The sequence below is a fragment of the Egretta garzetta genome, unplaced genomic scaffold, assembly GCF_000687185.1.
Source record: "Egretta garzetta isolate BGI_Z169 unplaced genomic scaffold, ASM68718v1 scaffold281, whole genome shotgun sequence".
Classification (NCBI taxonomy): Eukaryota; Metazoa; Chordata; class Aves; order Pelecaniformes; family Ardeidae; genus Egretta; species Egretta garzetta.
Window position 1 is genome coordinate 112,467 of NW_009258674.1, and position 19,404 is coordinate 131,870.

General features: G+C 40.2%; 1 protein-coding gene across 1 annotated transcript in view; it reads left to right on the forward strand.

The window, feature by feature from the left end:
• Positions 1-15,121, forward strand: part of ISOC1 (isochorismatase domain containing 1) — a 16,091-nt gene extending 970 nt beyond the window's left edge. The window contains exons 2-6 of the mRNA XM_009648857.2: positions 840-957; positions 9,141-9,299; positions 9,475-9,678; positions 10,066-10,182; positions 14,197-15,121. Coding sequence (XP_009647152.2) covers positions 840-957; positions 9,141-9,299; positions 9,475-9,678; positions 10,066-10,182; positions 14,197-14,343 — 745 coding nt within the window. The 3' untranslated portion in view covers positions 14,344-15,121. The remainder of the gene's footprint in view (positions 1-839; positions 958-9,140; positions 9,300-9,474; positions 9,679-10,065; positions 10,183-14,196) is intronic.
• The last annotated feature ends 4,283 nt before the right edge of the window (positions 15,122-19,404 follow it).

The window sequence follows — 19,404 nt, forward strand, 5'->3', positions numbered from 1 at the left end:
TCCAGTGAGCCGGAGCTCAACTTGGCCCCGTGGATGGGGAAATAAGCCTGGTGGCTGCCATAGTCAGTGCTTCTCCTCTAAAACAGGCGGCTGGTGCTGCCCAGCCTTAACCGGAGGCGATGCTGCTAGGTGGAAGCTCAAAGAGGGCTCTGCCTGGTCTGGTGGCTCGTAGGTCCCTAGGATTTTCGCTACCCCTTCTTGCCCCCAAAAGCTTTTTCCGATTTACAGGTTCATAACTCCCTAGTTTTGTGGCCATAAACCAGGAGAGACCAGACTGCCAGACAGATACAGTACGTGTGTTTCATGCTAAGATATCTTTATGGACAATGGAGATTTGTGCCAGCCGTGCTGTAATAGTTGCACCAAAGCAAAATAGCTTTTTCCTTTCTCCAGCATCAAAGTAGTCAACTTTTTTTAAAAAAAAAAAAAAGAAAAAACCCTACATAGTTACTGTTTTAATTCAGAACCTTCTTCTTAATTTATAGCTAAGAAGTTTTAGTTTGTCGAGCTAATGTTACTAAGTTGAAAATGTGATGTCATAAAAACTGAAACATTGCTCCTCTTTATGTTTGCAGTAACAGTCTAATTCACACCGTTTGTAAACCCTCTTTAATTGTAGGGTCTTGAACCCATAAACTCTCAAGGTGGCCTGTTCGCTTAGACTGTAGGTCAAGGATGCCTTTAGAGTCCTTTGTCCTTTCCTTAACCCTCTGCGTGGGAAGAGTGGTTAAGACAACCAAACTAATTTAATAACTTATTTTGTCATTTATTATTCATTTAATCGTTCGTCACTCATCGAATTCACTTTAAAACCTTTCTTCTTTGTGTGTTGGAAACAGAATGGAGGGGGGCCTGACCAAAGAAACTGGAAAGGATAGTCTCTCCAACTTGCAAAAAGAGTTGCTACGGGTGTTTAATTCAAGCAAGGATTTTAAAACCAGAATTTGTGTAATCTGGGTGCGTAACAGTGGTGCAGGTCAGAATTTTGTTTCTGATTTGCGCGTGCAGATCACAGCTCTGCAAAGACTTTCCTGCAGATGGCTTCTGTGCGAAAACTATAAATGCAGCCTGAGCGTTCGTAGCAGGACGTACATCTCAGTGTGAAAGGTCAGTGTTGAGACATGGAAGGATACGTCATTCCCAGGGTGCAGGTGCACTATTGCAGCTTTAACTGACTGCAGGGCTTCAGGATCAACCAGTATGTAATGCATTAATCGCCTAATTGATGAGCTGCTTTCACCGATACTGTTGCAATTCTGTGACAATAGCAACTGTTGATCTGAAAAGGATGGTACTCGTGTATTATTTTAGTTGCCTCCTTGATGTGCTTCAGCAGCTGAGAATGAGCTGGAGACATCACAATGATGTCAGTCAGCTCGCCTTAAGCCACCAGCAGGTGCTTGGAGATCGCTCTTTTGGGGAACATTTGGTCTGATACAGTCACAGCTGCGCTTTTTAAGACCTTTAGGATTTACTGGTGGGAAGATTATACTTTCTCCCCATATATTGATTCATGCACTACCACTCCAGCAGTTATACCTGACATAGGTTTGTCAGCTCTGCATGTGGCATAGTCATTTGAAATGCTGTTTTGAACGTGTCTTTCAAGAGGGACAACCTTTGCTTGCTGATGTGATTAGACTTGTGTATTTGGAAAGATGTACTTGGTTTAAAATTAAGATTCAAAGATACTAGCATCTGTATCCCTAGACAATAATTTCAGGTTTTTTTATGTGCACGCTTTATAAGATAGACTTACAGGTTTAGTTAGGGGTGGCATTTTAACCCGTAGGGTGATAGCACCCATGAGCTCTGGAAGGATATCCTCCCATTTTGATTCCTGTGCAGACCTGTCATGGTAGGCTGCCTTTTGTTGCAGTAGCTCAAGAAATGTTGGTGCCCAGTGGTGTTTGACTGGGCTGCCTCAATTTCCTGCACCTGCAGTTGAAGGGGGACCGTAATCTCATGGAGAAATTGCCATATGCTGCCCTTGGAAAGCCACTCCATGCAGCTCAATTCAAGGCTGGATCTGTACAAGGACATTTGCTCTCCAGTTGTATTTGTACTGTGCTCATATATGTACATTTGTTTGCTTTAGCTGTCCTGGCACAAAACGGCCACTGGAACTTTTAATGCTCTCCCCCCCCGCCCCGTGTTGGCTGGTGGGATGCCGTAAACCCCAATGTTCAGCCTGGCTGCCGCTCTTAAAACGCCTCAACCCACAGACTTGCAGTGAGGAGGGACTTTTCCCTTGGCCTCTCCCAAGTGGTGACGAGGGTGTTTGCCTGCAACTTGAGGGACTGAGTACCAGTAGAAAGGAGCAGTCTGCTTTTCGTGCATTTTACGTGTTTTTAAGGTTTTAACAGAACCGTGTTTGTAGGTGGGGCAGGGGAATGCAGGACCACTTTAACCTCTTTTAACTATAAACGCATTTAAACAGCGCAACTAAAACTCGTGTTTTGCTGTAACTGTTGTAGCTGCCTTTGGAGGAGAGAAACAGTAAGGAAAAACACTTTGGAGAGATCAGAAGATGAGACAGCTATGCTCATTACAGCCGTGCAGTAGGGGAGTTCAGGAAGCATTCGAATATATGGCTGAGAGAGGCTATTTCACCGTTGCTGTCATAACTTCAAGGTGACTTCTCTTCAGCGGTACTTGTGGTCTGTGTTTACAAACTCGTAACCTTAAGATGCTAGAGCTGAAAGGGTAAAATTATTATTGAAATCATTGTGTAAGGCACCTCTACTTCAGGGGGGTTTTTAGCAAGACATGTTGACATCTCAGGTGTGTCTTGCAGAAAGCTGCTTGCAGAATGATACTTGATTGTCACTGAAAGATGAGTGAAATAGAACTAATATACAAATTTTCCCTCTTTTTACGCGTATCTAATATTGCTACATTCAGGTGCTCTGGAAACAGAAATAACATGAACTTAGGAGCCTAAGTCCATTTTCTGAAGACCAGGAAAAGCCAAAGCATAAATTGCAGGATATGAGTCAGGTGAGGGGGAGTTGATTGCCTGGTTGGTTTTGGTTTGTTTGTTTTTTTTTTCCCAAAGGTGCGATTATAAACTGTGATATGTTAGTGCCACAATTAAATACAGTGTTTCTAAATAAATACATTAAAACAAAAGCAGCACTTGGAACCTTAAAGAAGGGAAGAAAAGGAATGAAAATACTGAGAGGTTTCTTCAAATCCAGACTCCTTGTTTGTGTATCTTTGCAGCAAGCATTTTGATCATTTTTGGATTCTGATGAAGAATTTCGTACTCTCTTAATTATATGAACATCATGTTCTTATCTAACTAAATCTGTTCTTTTAAAAAGCTGAATTGCATATAAAAGGGTGCACTTTGGCTTAGCGCAAGATAAATATTTATATTCCTAAGTTGAAACACTTGTAACCTGTTTGTCTTTTGAAATACATTACACTGAATTTCTTTTTTTTTTTCCCTTCGAAAGATAAGCAGCACAGCATCTTGACAGATTTCCTTTTAGAAAGAAAGGAGAAGAAAATGCAATAGCCTCTTTTCGTTGTTGTCTTTTTATGCCACCCTTGAAATACCAAGGCTGCGAGATCCTCTTCTCTGCCCTTTTAGTGGGTAACCTTGGCAAGAGATTTATGAGGTGACTAGCGATGTCACATGGGATTATTTCTCTGCTTCCATTTTCTTGTTCATTACAAATACTGGGGGAAAATTGTATTTTGGATGTGTAATGGTTCCCTGAAGTTTGAATAGGGAAAGTACAGATAAGGAGTTTATGTGAATATTTTTGTAAAGCTGATTCTGTAATTACAGTACTTCATCAGAGTCACATTTTGTATGATTAGTAATAATCAGCCGAGATTAAATAGATATGAAAAAACACCTGTCCTTTCCCACCTAGGCCTTTTCTAGAGTAGGATTTAAAGCTGTATGTAACTCGTGACAGCATACCTTTAAATCCTGGTCTGGACAAGATCCTAGAGATGACTTCTCTAGCTGGGTGAAAGAGCTGCATCAGGTTACGTGTCCATTTGACCTGCCTATTTTGGTTGTGCTGTGGATAACTTCCATCTGGGGGGAAGAAAGTCCTGGTGACTTGACTGAGAAGGAGTGAAGCAAAACAAATGGAAAAGCTTATATACTGTGTGAGGGGACTTCAGGTGATTTCGGTTTTTTGTTTGTTTGTTTTGGTGGTTTGGGGTTTGTTTGTTTTTTCTTTTAAATTCAGATTGTTTAATGATATTGCAGCTGAGTAGATGTTATATTTTGGGGTGGATTTGGACAGGTACCATGTGGCTGCAGTGGCTTTCCATCCTTGCCCAGCCTGCCTCTCCTCAGAGTGAAAGCAAACGGGTGCTGATGTGCTGGCCCAAGGTTTGATGTTTGGGTGTGGGTTTGCCCCCACGCCAGCTCACTGGTAGGATGCGACACTGGAGTGTTGCAGGCAGTCGTGGTGAGGGGATGTGCAAGGTGGAGGTGTCCCATGTCCCTGATGCAGTGTGGCCATGGAAGGGGAGGACGGCTTTGAGAGCAAGCGAGTGGTAGGACTTACGTGGCGCACTGAAGAACCAGTAAACAGAAACTTTCCTTTATATGGAGCAGATACTTCTGTGAATTATTTATGGACTGCATTAGCTACTATTTATGAAACTTACTTTCAAACTGCTTTCTGCTGCGCTCTGTCCTTCCCACATCTGCTATTCCAAGTAACACCAGCAAGTGTTGATTTTTTGATCTTGCCGTTTATTTCTTCCAGCTTCTTCTTGTTCTGCCACGTGTTGCATGGTTTGATTCAGACTGCGTGTTAATCAGAAATAAATCTGAAAATCAGTATAGGAATTATTTGTGTTAGATTTTGTAAAAGCTTTTATTTAGCAAATTCATAGTTGACCCAACTTTATTTTAGAGTGCCACTGGTATTAAACTGAAGGCATAAATTAAATCATATTAAACCAACTTAATAATAGAGGAAAGCAGATATAAGGCTTTTGTCCCAGCTGCCTGTGATGTTTGTCATAAACACATGGGATTATGGATTCAGTGGAAGTCTGTAATGAGGATGCTCCCTGGCTGGAAAGGCAGTCGGTTTTCTTCCATGCTTCACTGTCAAATGAAAATAATATTGACTTGGATTCTACAAGATCTGTTTCAAATCCACTGTTTGCAAATATTCCATCATCCATGTCATTGATGAAATTTAGGGCAAATACTGTCTTTGCAGGAGGTGCTGCAAGCATCTGAGAGAGCAGAATTCGGGCTTTTCATGACAAGTTGGAAAAACAAGGTGAAATAAGATGCAGTTTGAAATGGATGCAACAAAGGTAGAAGTAATTCCTACACTAAGGTAGAAGTAATCAACTACACAAAAGATGAGGGAGAATTCAAGGGATGATTTTGAGGTTAAAATTGGTCTCAGGAGTCTAAGTATCATCAATTATGAAAAGAGCAAATAGCATACTGGAAAGTACAAATTGAACAGGGCCTGCAAGGGCTGTGACTTGACCAGTCTTCTCTGAGGCTCTGCTAGTGCTGAGAAGTATTATGGGGCAGAGAAATACCTCTGGTTTAGTAGTATTGGGTGCCTCACTGTAGACTGCAGTTTGAAAAGCACCTCAGGAAAGGTGATGAAAATGATTTGAGTTGTAGGAGGAAAGATTGAAAGTATTAGATATGTTTTAGAATAGGGGAGGGAAAGGACTAAAGGGAGACCAGATCTGAGTCTTGAGGTATGGTAATAGGTGTTTGTGCATGGTTATGCATGTGAAGGAGGATGGTAGTGCTCTTGCATTTCAAATCCACCATGGACAGAACTGGAAATAACACTCTTAAATGGCAACAGGGGAGCTATTGCTGAGAAAACACTGCAAGGTGAAGATAACAGAGCTGTGGGATAGATTGTATAGGAGCTCTGTAAATTGTGTAGTGCTGAGGGGTCAGGCCAGGTGGAGAATATCTGTGTCTGGTTGATCCTTCTGTAGAGGCAGACTATGCAGCTACTTCAAGGCCTTCCTAGTCTATTGGTACCTGTTCCTGTGCTAAGGATGGTAGTGCCGTCCACTGCCTTGGCATAGGAAGGTGTATACTAAAGCAGTAGACCCATCCATGATGATTTGCGGTAGTGCAAAATGCTCTTAAAAAAATTAATGCGGTGGAATGATTTATAGAAGAAAATAATGGTCTTTGCTTGTCATATAAATGCCAAGACAAAATGACATGCTTTTGGAGTAGGAGGTACACTTATAAATATTGTTTATTTCAATTACTCTATTTTTGCTCCTCAGTGGTAGGAAAGTTAAATGTCATGATTGACTGCTCTGATGGTACTAAGTGCCAGAGTTAGAATGGGGTCATGGTAGGTGCTCGCTGCAGTGTTGAATTGTGCATTAATACTTCCCACCACCTGGCTTCTGCATTGTTCAAGCACATAGATGGATGGTGTTCAAGAGCAAAGTAGTTATTCAATATTTAATTTTATTTTCAAGCTTTCTTGGTCCCAGGCCTCCTTTATTCCATGGTGTAGAATCACAGAAGTGTCATTTGGAGAGGTTGCCTTCCCTAACTTCTATGCAAAGCCAATTCTTGATCAAAACTGCTATTCCTGTGCTGAATGCTGAAAACCTCCAAAGGATGGAGATCCCACGACCCATAGTAACCTATTTCAGTGCAGCTGTACCTTCCTAGTGAAAAAGATTTCCCTGATGCATGTTACGATGTTCTTCTGTCTTCTTGTGGCATCAGTGGGTCCGGTGTTAGAGCATCTGCTTTGTGGTCATTACTGCATTTGCCTTTGTAACTGCTTGTATTAACAGTATTGCCATTTCACCCATGAGGACTGGAGGAACTGCATTTATGGACATTTGCTCTTTTGGCAGTAGTGGTGTACTGAATCTGAGAGGTGTGGGTAGCATTTACAATTATAATGCCCAAGTAATTTTCACAATAGTTTGAACAGGCTATCTGGTATGGTTGAGCGCAGCCATTTCTGTAGTTTTTAGCTGTGAAAATTGAGGTCAAAAAGTGTTTTACTCAGGAGACACGTGGTGAATCAATGAATGATTTGGGACTAATATTTAAGGTTTCCTGATTCCCTTGTGGTGAGTTGACCTTGGCTGGCATCCAGGTGCCCACGGAGCTGTTCCATCACTCTGCCTCAACAGGGCAGGGGGAGAAAACATGACAAAAACCTCATGGGTCAAGATAAGGACAGGGAGATCACTTACCAATTACCGTCATAGGCGAAACAGGCTTAACTTGGGGAAATTAATTTAATTTGTTGCCAATCAGTAACAGAGTAGAATGATGAGAAATATGAACCAATGTAAAAACACTTTCCCCCCACATCTGCCTTCTTCCCAGGCTCAGCTTTGCTTCCAACTTCTCTTCCTCCTCCACCTAAGTGGCACAAGGGGACAGGGAATGGGGGTTGGGGTCAGTTCGTAACGCGATGTCTCTGTTGCTCCTTCCTCCCCTCACTTCTCCCCTGCTCCAGCATGGGGTCCCTCCCACGGGATACAGTCCTCCATGAACTTCTCCAGCGTGGGTCCTTCCCACAGGCTGCAGTCCTTCACAAACTGCTCCGGTGTGGGTCCCTCCCTCCCATGGGGTGCAGTCCCTCAGGAGCAGACTGCTCCAGCGTGGGTCCCCTGCAGGGTGATCAGTCTGGCCAGCAAACCTGCTCCAGCCTGCGCTCCTCTCCACGGGGCCACAGGCCCTGCCAGGAGCCTGCTCCAGCATGGGACTCCCATGGGGTCACAGCCTCCTTCGGGCATCCTCCCTGGGCTGCACGTGGGGATCTGTTCCCCCGTGGGCCTCCCTGGGCTGCAGGGGGACAGCCGGCCCCACCATGGGCTGCACCAGGGGCTGAGGGGAATCTCTGCTCTGGCTCCTGGAGCTCGTCCTCCCTCTCCTTCTTCACCAACTTTGGTGTCTGTAGGGCTGTGACTCTCGCATCGTCTCACTTGTCTCTCCCAGCTGCTCTTGGACAGTGGGCTTTTTTATTCTTTCTTAACTATGTAATTACAGCGGCGCCACCAGCATTGCTGATGGGCTCAGCTTTGTTCAGCAGCGCATCCAACTTAGAGCCAGATGGCACTGGCTCTGCCTGACATGGGGCAGCCTCTGACATCTTCTCACAAAAGCCACCTTTCAGCCTCCCCTGGCTACCAAAACCTTGCCATGTAAACCCAATACATCCCTGCTCTTACAAAATACACTGTTTTACACATTTCGTAATTTTGTTTTAGTTTAAAGTATCACAACCTCGGTTTGCAGAAAATATTGTCTGTACAATTAATGGCTACTTCCCAGAAGCAGTTTATTCAATTGGATTTATCAGTCTGCTGAAAAGCTCCTGAATGGATGTAATTTCTCAAGTTGCCTTACAGCTAAATGATAATATGTAACTTCTTTCTTTCACTGTAGCCTCCAGCTGAAGCTTTACGCTTTGCTTCTGCAGGTAGTGCAAGTAATTTCATATAAATACAAAGCACTCTTTCAAAGTGTGAGAAAATGCAATCTTGGATTTCTTTTTTTCTTACCCATTCTCCCCCCCCCACCCCTTCCTACCTGACTCAGTAGCCTATATGAGGGAAAATCTGGGAGATTAACTTAAAATTTATTCAGTTAAGTTTCTGGTCATAATACTGACAAGCTTCTCTTCTTTTGTTCTAGCTTTTGGGCTTTCATCAGACTCGTGCTAAAAGATGAGATAGACAAAACAAACTGACTACACAATGATACTATCAAAAATAGTGTACGTACCGTATTGAAAGCAAGTGGAAGTCTGACTTTTTTTTAACTTTAGTTTACCCTGATTTTATGTCAGTTCCAAGGATTGTGGATTTAGAAATTAATTTGACAAATATAATTGTGCTGTTGGTACTTTTTTTTTTTTAAGTACTTTAGGCAGTATGCTCTTACGCCCCCCTCAGGCTTCAGAAGTTTCCATGTACGTTTACATTGACTTGTGTCTCCCACCTCATAAAATCTTGGGTTACCTATTGATGAGTGTACTGTACTGCTCAGTATCAGCTGTTCATTTGAATTTAGAAGCATACCAAAATCAGGCTTGAAAAACCTTTCTCCTATTTTGACTTAAAGCTGTAGCTGGCAGAGGCACTGCAGACTCTTTCTCATTCTGTTGCTTTTCTGAAAGGGTCTTCACTGCCACAGAAAACATTATTTTGTTTTTCAGATGACTACTTTGGGCAACCTGACACCCTCAAGCACTGTGTTTTTCTGTTGTGATATGCAAGAGCGATTCCGGCCTGCCATCAAGTATTTTGGTGATATCATCAGTGTGGGCCAACGACTGGTAAGGTTTTTGCTTTTTTTTTTTCTGGTAGTGAATTTTGATCACACATGTAAATTATTATTTTATGTACAGCCAGTTTACTGGTTATTCAGTTTCATGTAGCAACAATGTCTTTGCTATGATTGTTCTTCAATAATTTCTCTTCTTGTACACTTTCCTTCCTGCCCCTTTGCAGCTCCAAGGTGCACGGCTCTTAGGAATTCCAGTTATTGTAACTGAACAGTATCCCAAAGGTCTTGGCAGCACTGTGCAAGAGATTGATTTAACAGGAGCTAAACTTGTGCTTCCCAAAACAAAATTTTCAATGGTGTTGCCAGAAGTCGAAGCAGCATTAGCAGAGATCCCTGGAGTCCGCAGCGTAGTCCTGTTCGGAGTAGAAGTATGTGCCCTGCCATTCTTGTACTGGTTTATGGTAATGTCTGTTGGCCCACAATGGTATTAAACATTGCTTTCTGTAATTAAAAATAAAGTCAATTTATATTGCTTAGAGCTCAGATATCCTCTACAGATTAAATTATTCTTATGTTATTTGTCATTAATATTACCTCATAAAGAAATTTGAAATTAGATATTTGTAAATTACAGGCTCTTGTCTCAAGCTTGGCTAGCATTTAAAACCCACATTGAGTTCCCTAGCAGTGCTAGGGGTAGAAAAATACATGTTTGAACCCTATTTAATTATGTATTCTAATATGGCATTGTGCTACTTATGTTTTATAATAATGGTTTGTTGATGGGTTTTTTGCCTTTGATTTCTTCCCTGTAGACTCATGTCTGCATCCAGCAAACAGCATTGGAATTAATTGGCAGAGGTCTGGAAGTTCATATTGTAGCTGATGCCACCTCATCAAGAAGTATGATGGATAGAATGTTTGCTCTTGAGGTATGTTTCTTAGTCAAGGCTTTCTCCACCTTGGCTCTGTATGTTAATTTCTGTGCTTACACAGAAAGCTAGTTAGCTTGTAAGCTAACAAGGAATTTCGAAGGACGATAAGCAGTGGACAAATGTAGACTTGAGAATCAGAGCACTAACATCTTCTCAGAATAGCTTCCAGGATGGAGAAGAATTACTGCTTTATTTTTCCTCCCTAAATTATTATTTAATATGTGGAACCCAGTTTGGGACACTTGGATTTTAAAAGCAATTGTTTCATGCAATCTAGGTTACTCTGTTATAACCATTTAGGACATTTTTATATGGAGTAGCAGAGTAAAAGTGCTGCAGAGCTTTTGGGTTTGTTATTCCAAACAGTAGTTGTTCTGCTGTTGAAATTCCTTGAAATGCAATGGAATACAGTAAGTGATCCTGTTCAAAGCTCCTTCTTGTATGTCTGCTCCTCCCTCTGCTCTTCCTCATCAGCGCAAATTAAAGCTTAATCTCAAGACTCTGTGATTATAGTAAAGACTTCACCCCACCCCCCCATTCTAGGAGCTTAGTCTAACTAAATGTTAAGAAAGTGGAGATAAATGTAACGAGAAGATTTAAAAGCACGTACAACTATGTGGTAGTAAATTAATGCAAATGGGTTTTTGATAGTGTACTCTAACTTGCCTACAGGCATCACTGTTGGAAATCAAAAACTTATATATACATTAAGTATTGCAATTTTTGCCTCGGGCCCTAAAAATTATTTGGAAAGCGAAACTAATAACTACAGTGCTTTATACTTTTTTCATAGATTTGGAGAAGACTTTTTTAATTTCTTCTGTTTGTCATGAATAAGAGAATTAAAGGCTAAAGGGAAATCACCAGCCCATAGCATTTGATGAAACTCATGACTTTGATTAAGTGGAAGCTTAATGTCATCTGTCGTGTAAAGCATAGTGAGGCACACAGAGTGCAGGAATGACTGAAATCACAGACTTCCCAAGTCAATGGGGTGCAGCAGCAGCAGTAGCAGACAAAACAAATATAGAAAAACTGAAATATGTTTGCCTTATTGTGTACATCTTTGTACATTTGATTATCACTTACATGGTGTCTGCAAGTGTAGAAGTTAGTTCAGTGTAATGGAGGTTAAAGCAGTGACTAGCTAGTTTTTCTGTCTAGTCAAAAAGATACTGATCATCTTAAAAGCGTAGTTGGTTGCTAAAGCTGTAATCCAGGCAAATTGGTCAGTTTTAAGTAACTTTCAAGTATGTCTTTGCAATGTTTTCTCACCAAGCACAAAGAAAATGTTTTGTTGTGGTCCCTTAAGTAGTCACCATTAAAATACAATTTAGAGAACGTTTGCTGGCTTGCTGTGATGAGCCGTCCAGTTACACGGCAGTAACTTCTCCTCCTCCTCCTCTGTGACTGCACGTGCCAACACTGTCTCCTTTTTGAGCTGTAGAGCCTCTCTTAAAAATGCTACTGAGGACTGTGGGCATGCTTGGGAGCAGGGAGACCAGGAGAAAGGGATACATGTACTGGGCATGGCAGTAATCTTGATTGACCATGGCGATACGTTTCTTAGGGAAGCTGATAAAATACCAAAGCATTGGGTAATCCTGCTTTAGTCTCACCATACAGCTGACGGTTCCTAGTCATGCAGATATAATTGGTGAGGCTGACACTGTCTCTTGTGCAAACTTGCTCCATACCTGGTGAGCTGAGGTGAGGTTCGTTGATCTGGGTTCCCTGGATCCTTCTCCTTACCTTTCTGGGAAGATGGGTGTAACATTTACTTCTTCCCAGTAAGACAGACCTCCTCTGTTCACAGTGGCCTTTCAAGGATGATAATGAGTGACCTTGCAGTGATAACAACCAGCTTCCTCAGCAACCTCAAATAATCCCATTTGGTCTCACCCACCCCTTCAGTTCTCCGTATTTGCCCTCACATAGCATGTGTTCTGATGGTGCTGGTGACAAACATGCACATATCTGAACAGGTTTACTAGTGCAGTTTGAAGTAATTGGTAGCCAAAGTTTTCATGTCTGCCTGGATGACCCTAAAGAGTTAGTCTCTTCTTCTGTGGTGCACTTAAAAATGACAGCAGACAAAAACTTGCAATCAAGCAAAATCCTAGAAACCGAAAAACCTCAAAATTGCCACTGATGAAATAGTTCAGCCCAACTGGCCAAGGTTGTGGCTGTTCCTAATCTCTGCCCTATCTGAGGAAGATGTCTTGTGCCTTGTGAAGATGCTTGGTCTTGGATTGAGCCAGGTTAGTCTGTTCCTGCTGGATTTCTTTTCTGGTTTGTATCTGTTCTGCTTGTTCCTGCATTGTGGATGCAACACGCAGTTGCTGCTTTCCTTCGTCTGAAAGACTGTGTTCTAAGAAAACTTTTCCTTTCCTTGAGAATCATCCAGTATGCTTAGCACGTGCATCTCTTCATTCCTACTAATCTCAAAACTGTATAAATTATACTTGGCCCTAGAAGTAGAGTATAAGTCAATGCCAGCGTCTTTGACATGTTATGGTATGTTTTGCTCCTAAAGAGAAGACATTCTGTTTTTTCAATCAACACTTCTCAGAAGTCAAGGTTCTTTAACAGTCTGTTTTTCTCTAGTCCATACTAGTTAAAAGCGAAAACTTTGTATTCCTGGAGAAGTAAATCTTGAAAACATAGCCATAATATTTCATTTCTGTTTTCCTATATTTGTTTTATATGTGTATGTGGTTTAAACAAACGTGTCCTACACAGTAGGAGAGCCGGGGAAGCTATCTGTTTTGTTTCAACTTTAAAATATCACAAGGCTTGCTGCCATTATTGCAAGCAGGAAGCATTGACTTGAGTAAATCTAGCATAGTTAGTTTATCATTATGTAGACTGTGGTTATATATACTTTACCGGTCCCCTAAAATTAATAACTTTCCCCCATCAATTGCTTTGTAATTGAACAACTAAACAGCAGTGATCTGTGTCTGCCCTAGAAAGTTTGGAGCTTTTCTTTCCTTTAGTAATTAGAATTGAAACCTGTCTGAAGGTGTACATACCTGTATTGGCTTCCTCTTGCCCTCCCTTGGATCATTCAGGACCCCATTAGCTTTGGTGGAGGATGCAGCTGAGTAGAGAATGAAAGAGGAAAAGCTGGACCCATGAAGACTTTTACTGCCGAAGCATTTGGATGATTGCTGGGAAGCTGATGGGGGAGTAGGGGGTGGTCAGCCTTTACTTCAAGGTAGCTTTGCTACGTAGGCAACAACCACAGTCATAACTGTCAAAAAAATTTGCAATACGTCTTGTGGCTTGGGCTACAAGAAGTATTGCTTTGTTTAGTTGCACGCTTACAAGATCTAGCAGGCCTCTTTCAGTTTTGCTTTTGATGCAGTGATGCTTTTTATTCCGGAGCCTGTGACAACTAATTCGGGAATTACTAGGACTATAATGGGTTGTCAGTTAAAAGGAGCTGCTGTTGTGCCAGTATGATTTATACAGTCTGTAGAAGAGCTTTTCATTCTGCCTCCTGAGATTATTAGTACTAGTGCGCTGCATAGTCCAAAGACCACAGTACCGGTACATAACAAGCCCTGAAAGAGAAATTGTTACAATTAATTTTTTTACTTAACACCTTTAGCTTGGACCTTGCTATTTTCTTTTTCCCCAGGCCTTTCAAATATGCATGAGAGTGCAGAATGCTATCCTCGGGACCATGCAAGGGGAAAGGGTTGTTGATATAAGAGTGGGTAGGTCTTCTGCATATTAAATCTGACATGGGGAAGGAATCCAGTCCAAGTAGGAAGCCTTATTTGTAATCCAGGGCTGCCTTTTTCCTCAGTAAAGTCTAAACCATGTCACTTTTTATCCTAGCTTTATAAATGGCACTGCTAAGAAATGCTGGAATTGAATTGTCAATACTTTTTTTAATAGGAGATGTTTTTAAAAATACCGTCTGTCATCTTTACAAAATGCATACTCATTCACATTTGCAAGTATCTCATGTTATTCTTTCTCTGCTCTTTTCTCTTTCAGCGTCTTGCTCGTACTGGAATTATAGTTACTACTAGTGAAGCTATATTGCTGCAGCTGGTAGCTGATAAAGAACATCCAAAATTCAAAGAAATCCAGAATCTCATTAAGGCGAGTGCCCCTGAGTCAGGGCTCCTTTCCAAAGTTTAAAGGGGATGTGGAGGAAGTGGATCACATTGTCATCTTTAAGGAAGAAGGAAAGCTGTAAGCGCACATGTACACCTTCTTTCAGTGAGTTTGGTAGAAGTGTAAAATCAAAAATTGACATACTTGTGCTTGCCTTAGCAAAATTGTCTGGTTATACATGCCAATATGTTCTGTTTAGTTACAGCTGTCAGAGGCTTTGGGTGCTGTAGGACCCTTTTATTGTCAAATTTCCTTATTTATTTAAAAAACAATAATTAACAGAGGTGCCTGCTAGTCTATACTCTACACTGATTGTAACAGCTCCAAAAAGTGCGTATATCTGTGGCACCTGTTGACTGTGCACTTCGTAGCAGCGTTCTGTGATATTCTGTTTTACTTTTGTATTAATAGAAGATAATTATGTATTGGATAAATGTGATGTGATACGCTTTAATGTTCTATGTAAATGAAGTATTTTAATAGGGCATAAGTTAAAACAGAGTAAGATATATGAACTACATGTGCGCTTTTGTTCTCTAGGATAAAATATAAGCGCTTTGCTTTGTAGACAGGAGACATAGATCAAGCAGCAGCTGTTGTTTGATTGCTCTAGGTAGCTGAAGCCTGCATCATGACTTCTGGTAATTCTGAAATTGACTGCCCAGCCCTGTACTTCACTTAAGTGTACGCAAACAGAAAACTGTCATTTAAGGAGTTCTTTATAAACAACTGGTGTAGTAAACAAATAGTTCAGAACTGGCATATTACCAAAACTTTAAATAAATTGGCAATGCTAAGGATATTAAAGAACAAAAGCTTTTCAGCTTTGAGTGCTGAATCTACTACTGTATTTAGATTTATTTTGGGGCTTTTTACCCCATTTTTGTTAGATTTAATCATTCCATCTGATTTACTTATTTGGCCAAGTGAGCTCTGAAAGAAGCCTCAGCTTCTCTAGGTTTTTGTGCTTTTTTTGTGGGCTGCAGTTGGGTGGAGTTTGAATGGAATCTGGCCTAAAAGCACTCTTCAGAAAAATAGCATCTTTAACTTAATGTTATATACATTTTCTATCTAGAACCAATCTTTTAACAAATGATTGCTCATAAAGGCACTTCCTTCATGTACCAGTGGTTTAAACAATGTTGTATAAAGTTTACAGTGTGACTGAGACATTTATTTTTTTAAAAGAGTACTAGAAGATGTCATGCTGAACACTGATCTTTTTGGTAGAAAACCAGTTAGAGTACATGTATTGTTTTAAATTGCTTATTTTCCCCACAAGATGGCTCTAAAAGAATTGTTTCAGAGAGTTATAACCTTTATATGTTCAAAACAAATAAAATGTTAACATTTGCTGTCTCTCTTACGCTTGTGATATTTATTGAAGAGCAAATCCTGAAAGCTGTGTTTGCCATGGACCTTACTCTGTTCTGTGCAGCTGTGGAATTTCTATAGATGTCATGGGAATTTTGTGTAAAGATCAAGGGTGGATAATGTCTAATAATTCTTGTCTTCTGTGTCTAGTTACAGGGTTATTTAGTGCTCCAAAACAGGGGGAATGAATGTTATGCTTCATGTTGGAGGCAGGGAGGCAAGTTGAGTTGAAGAGCCAGTGTCCTATATCACTGACCTACTTTTTACCTTCTTTTCTGGTATATTAATCATGTTGCCTAGCAGTATAAAGTCCACTTATATAAATCAACAGCTGTGCACAAAAATACTATCAATTTCTTATGAAATAATGGGTTTGTTGCTTTCTTACCTTTGTGATGATGGTACCTAGACTTGGCAATTGAAGGAAAAATGTTAACAGGTTTTTTTACATGTATTTATTTTTTGAACAATACCAATTTCCTCAACAACAAATACATGGGTTTTTAAGAGAAATTTATATTTGTTACTAAAAATTTACCATTTTTATACAAACATAAGTTGGAGGACAGATGTCACAAGTTCCTTTGCACACAGTCCTTTCCTAACTAAGGTTTTTACCACAAGGGGAATCATTTGGTAGCAAGATGGCACTAGAGATGAATCTATAAAATACATTGATATTCTATATGATGATTTTTTTTTTTGCGTTTTCATAGCCTTCTGTGGCAAACTAGATTTTTGTCAAGGTCTTTAATTTGTATTTTTTTCCATAAGCTTGAAAAATAAGAATGCAGATATACCCAGTGTTATGCTATAAAACCAAGCTTTTAGATGTGAATTTAGGGGTGGAATGATTGAAGTCTTTCTCCTGCAGTAGATGGGTGTTTTAATCAGCATCACGTGGATCATTCAGATTAGATTCTAAGAGTATTTATTTTAAAATAATAGAAAAAGTGTTGCTGTGTTTCTCTTACATTAAAGTAAGTTTATTCACAGGAGAGAATTTCACTTGCTTCTTCATGCTCTAACTCATCTGTATTTTCTGTTCTCTGACAAGTGGGTGTTCCCATTCAGTAGAACAGCAGAACTAAGCCATGTGAGAAGAGGTCAGCAGGCTGTTGCATTATCTAGTGTAAGTACTGTTTTGCCCTGCAAGGATATGAATTAAATTAATGAAATAACGCAGAGGAGAATTGCTTAAGGGTATACTTGGGTGATTGTGAAGAAGCCTAATTCATCACTGTCTAAGTGCCAAGTTGTCCTTTATTTGTAAGGATTCACCACAGCTACAGCTAAGCAACATGATTGCTGCCTGCTGTAGGTGGCTTCAGCACAATTTCTCTTTCCTTGGGGAAGCAGAAAGACAGTCCTTGATGGAGAAAGTTGGTTTATTTTCCTTGGTAGGTGTTCTGCTTCTATGCAAAGTTGATGATGTGTTGTTAGGCTCACTGCAGTAGCTGGTGTATAAATTCTGCACTAAATATAATAATCGGCATGTGTGTGATTAGTTCTTGTCTGTTAAACCCTTACAAAGATGAGTGCTTTTTTTCTTATGAGGACAGTTTAGGTTCTGAGTTTAAAATACGACCCTGTCTATTCACAGAGCCATGGTCCTTTTATTATTTTTTTCATCTGTATGATAATTTTGTGTGAACTAAACCAAATAAGGTCTCTAGTACCGTTTGAAAAAACCTGAAAATGGAGAATAAATAAAAAATCAGCTGTCGCTAGCCAATGTTTTCTATTGTGGTCATCACAAATGTCTGGAGAAATGATGCTGTGGGACTGCTTCACCATCATTCCTGCACTTGCCTGATGGTAGTTCTCAGGCAAATGTGCACTTAAATAAATCATGCTTATTGAGTATGTTTCCTGTTAGACATCAGGGTGGTGCCCTCTCCCTCTTGCCCCACCCCCGCCCCAATTTGTTACATTACCTACACAATGACATTAATTTTTCAGAAGAGAAGAATTAAGATCAATCTTCTTTTTGACATGAGCACTCCTTTTTTTTTTTTTTTTTTTAGAAGCCACATAGATTTTTTTTTTTGGTTTTTTTTGGTCAAGATTTTTGTTGAACTGAAATTATTCTACTGCTACAGATTTGTTCTCTTATTTAAGAGATGAACTTTTCAATGCTTTGTTGCTTTAAAAACTTTGTTTCAATGAAACATGAATTAGTAGCTGGAGCTGTGGAGCCCTGAAGAAAGGCAAATGATGTTAAGGAGAATAAAGGTTTTTACTTTGATATGCGGTGATGACTGTTGGTACTGTTACGTAGTTCACTTGTTAGTCTTCAGAGTATTTTCTACCGTATTAAGTGCCATGGAAGTCAGTGATTTGTAGAATCTGGGGGATTGTTGAGCTCTGGGTAAATTAGAGGTAAGCTGTACTAGATGGGAATAACAGATGTCCTTTAGATAGGTTTAGAACATCTACTCTGCAAATGAGCTGTGGCAGGAAATCCTTGAAAAAAAAAAAAAAAAAGTTCTGTTTTGATTGTCCAGTGCTGGTTTCTTCTTAATAATCCCTGTAACAGAATACTTTAATGAAGCTGTTGTTAGACCTTCCTGTAATCTCAAGAAGTGCTTCTGGTACAGCAGAGGTTACGATTGATGGTATGCTGCTGTTTCTCTTAGGACAAAAAAAAAAAAAAATTATATATGTAAAGGTAAGGTAGAGTGTGGGGTCTGGTCTTTTATTAGTCACTTGGATTGCATAACTTATTTTTTTCATATGAGATAAAAGAATATTTGCAAAGGACTGCTGTGAATAGAAGGAATTTATTAAGTATTAGCATGCTTAGGTCAGCTTAATAGACTTACTAAAACCGCCAGGGTTGGCAGCTCTCCTGCCACTGACAGCATTAGGCTTTGCTTTAATGAAACCCTTTTATCTGCTCAAGAGAGAAGATTGAGCAAACAAATGAAGAGAGCACTTAATAGAGAATAGATGTTGAAGTGCAAAGGCAAAATGGGAAAGAAAACTAGTTTTCTAATTATTACTGATTTACCGATTTATTTTTTTTTTTTACACATGGGGATGTTAAGAAGCTGGAACACTTATTAATGTAGAATTACATACCTTAAGTTTGCAAAAACTGAGTAGGTCACAGTAGTCCTTGCCTCTGTCTTGCTGTGCACTTTGTTCGCTCCCTGGACTGTTTGTTACCTTGCTTTCATTACCTTATAACTGTCCAAAAAGCAGACTCTGCTAAGCTGTTTGGCTCTGAGTATTGCAAAAAAATTGCCAACTGGAAGGGTAAATATTTTGCTATTAAAATAAAAAAGAAGGGGAAGGTGTTGGAGCAAAGACTGAAGATCACTGACATCCCCAAGGCAGGTATGAACTGTTACCTGTGCTGTGCTTTCAAGAGCAGGAATACCTACAACTGAGACTTGGACAAACTAAAAGCTTTCTGAAAACAAAGAAAGCTCATCATAAGTGGAATGATTTTACCTGTCTAGGACATGAAATTTTACAGCTAAAAGATCTTTGTACACCTGAAATGAAGCGAGTTAGAACAGAGTTGGTGCCACTCATCTTGCACCACAGGGAAGGGGCTGGATTGTTAGATTGAGCCAAAATCCATTAGAGGCGGCCTCTCACTGTGCTGCCACAGGGAAGCAGGTATTTGCACTTAGTTCAAATATTCTCATTTGGATTATTTTTTCAGAAAGATTTGCCTGTTCAGGTTCACAAAGCCCTTGA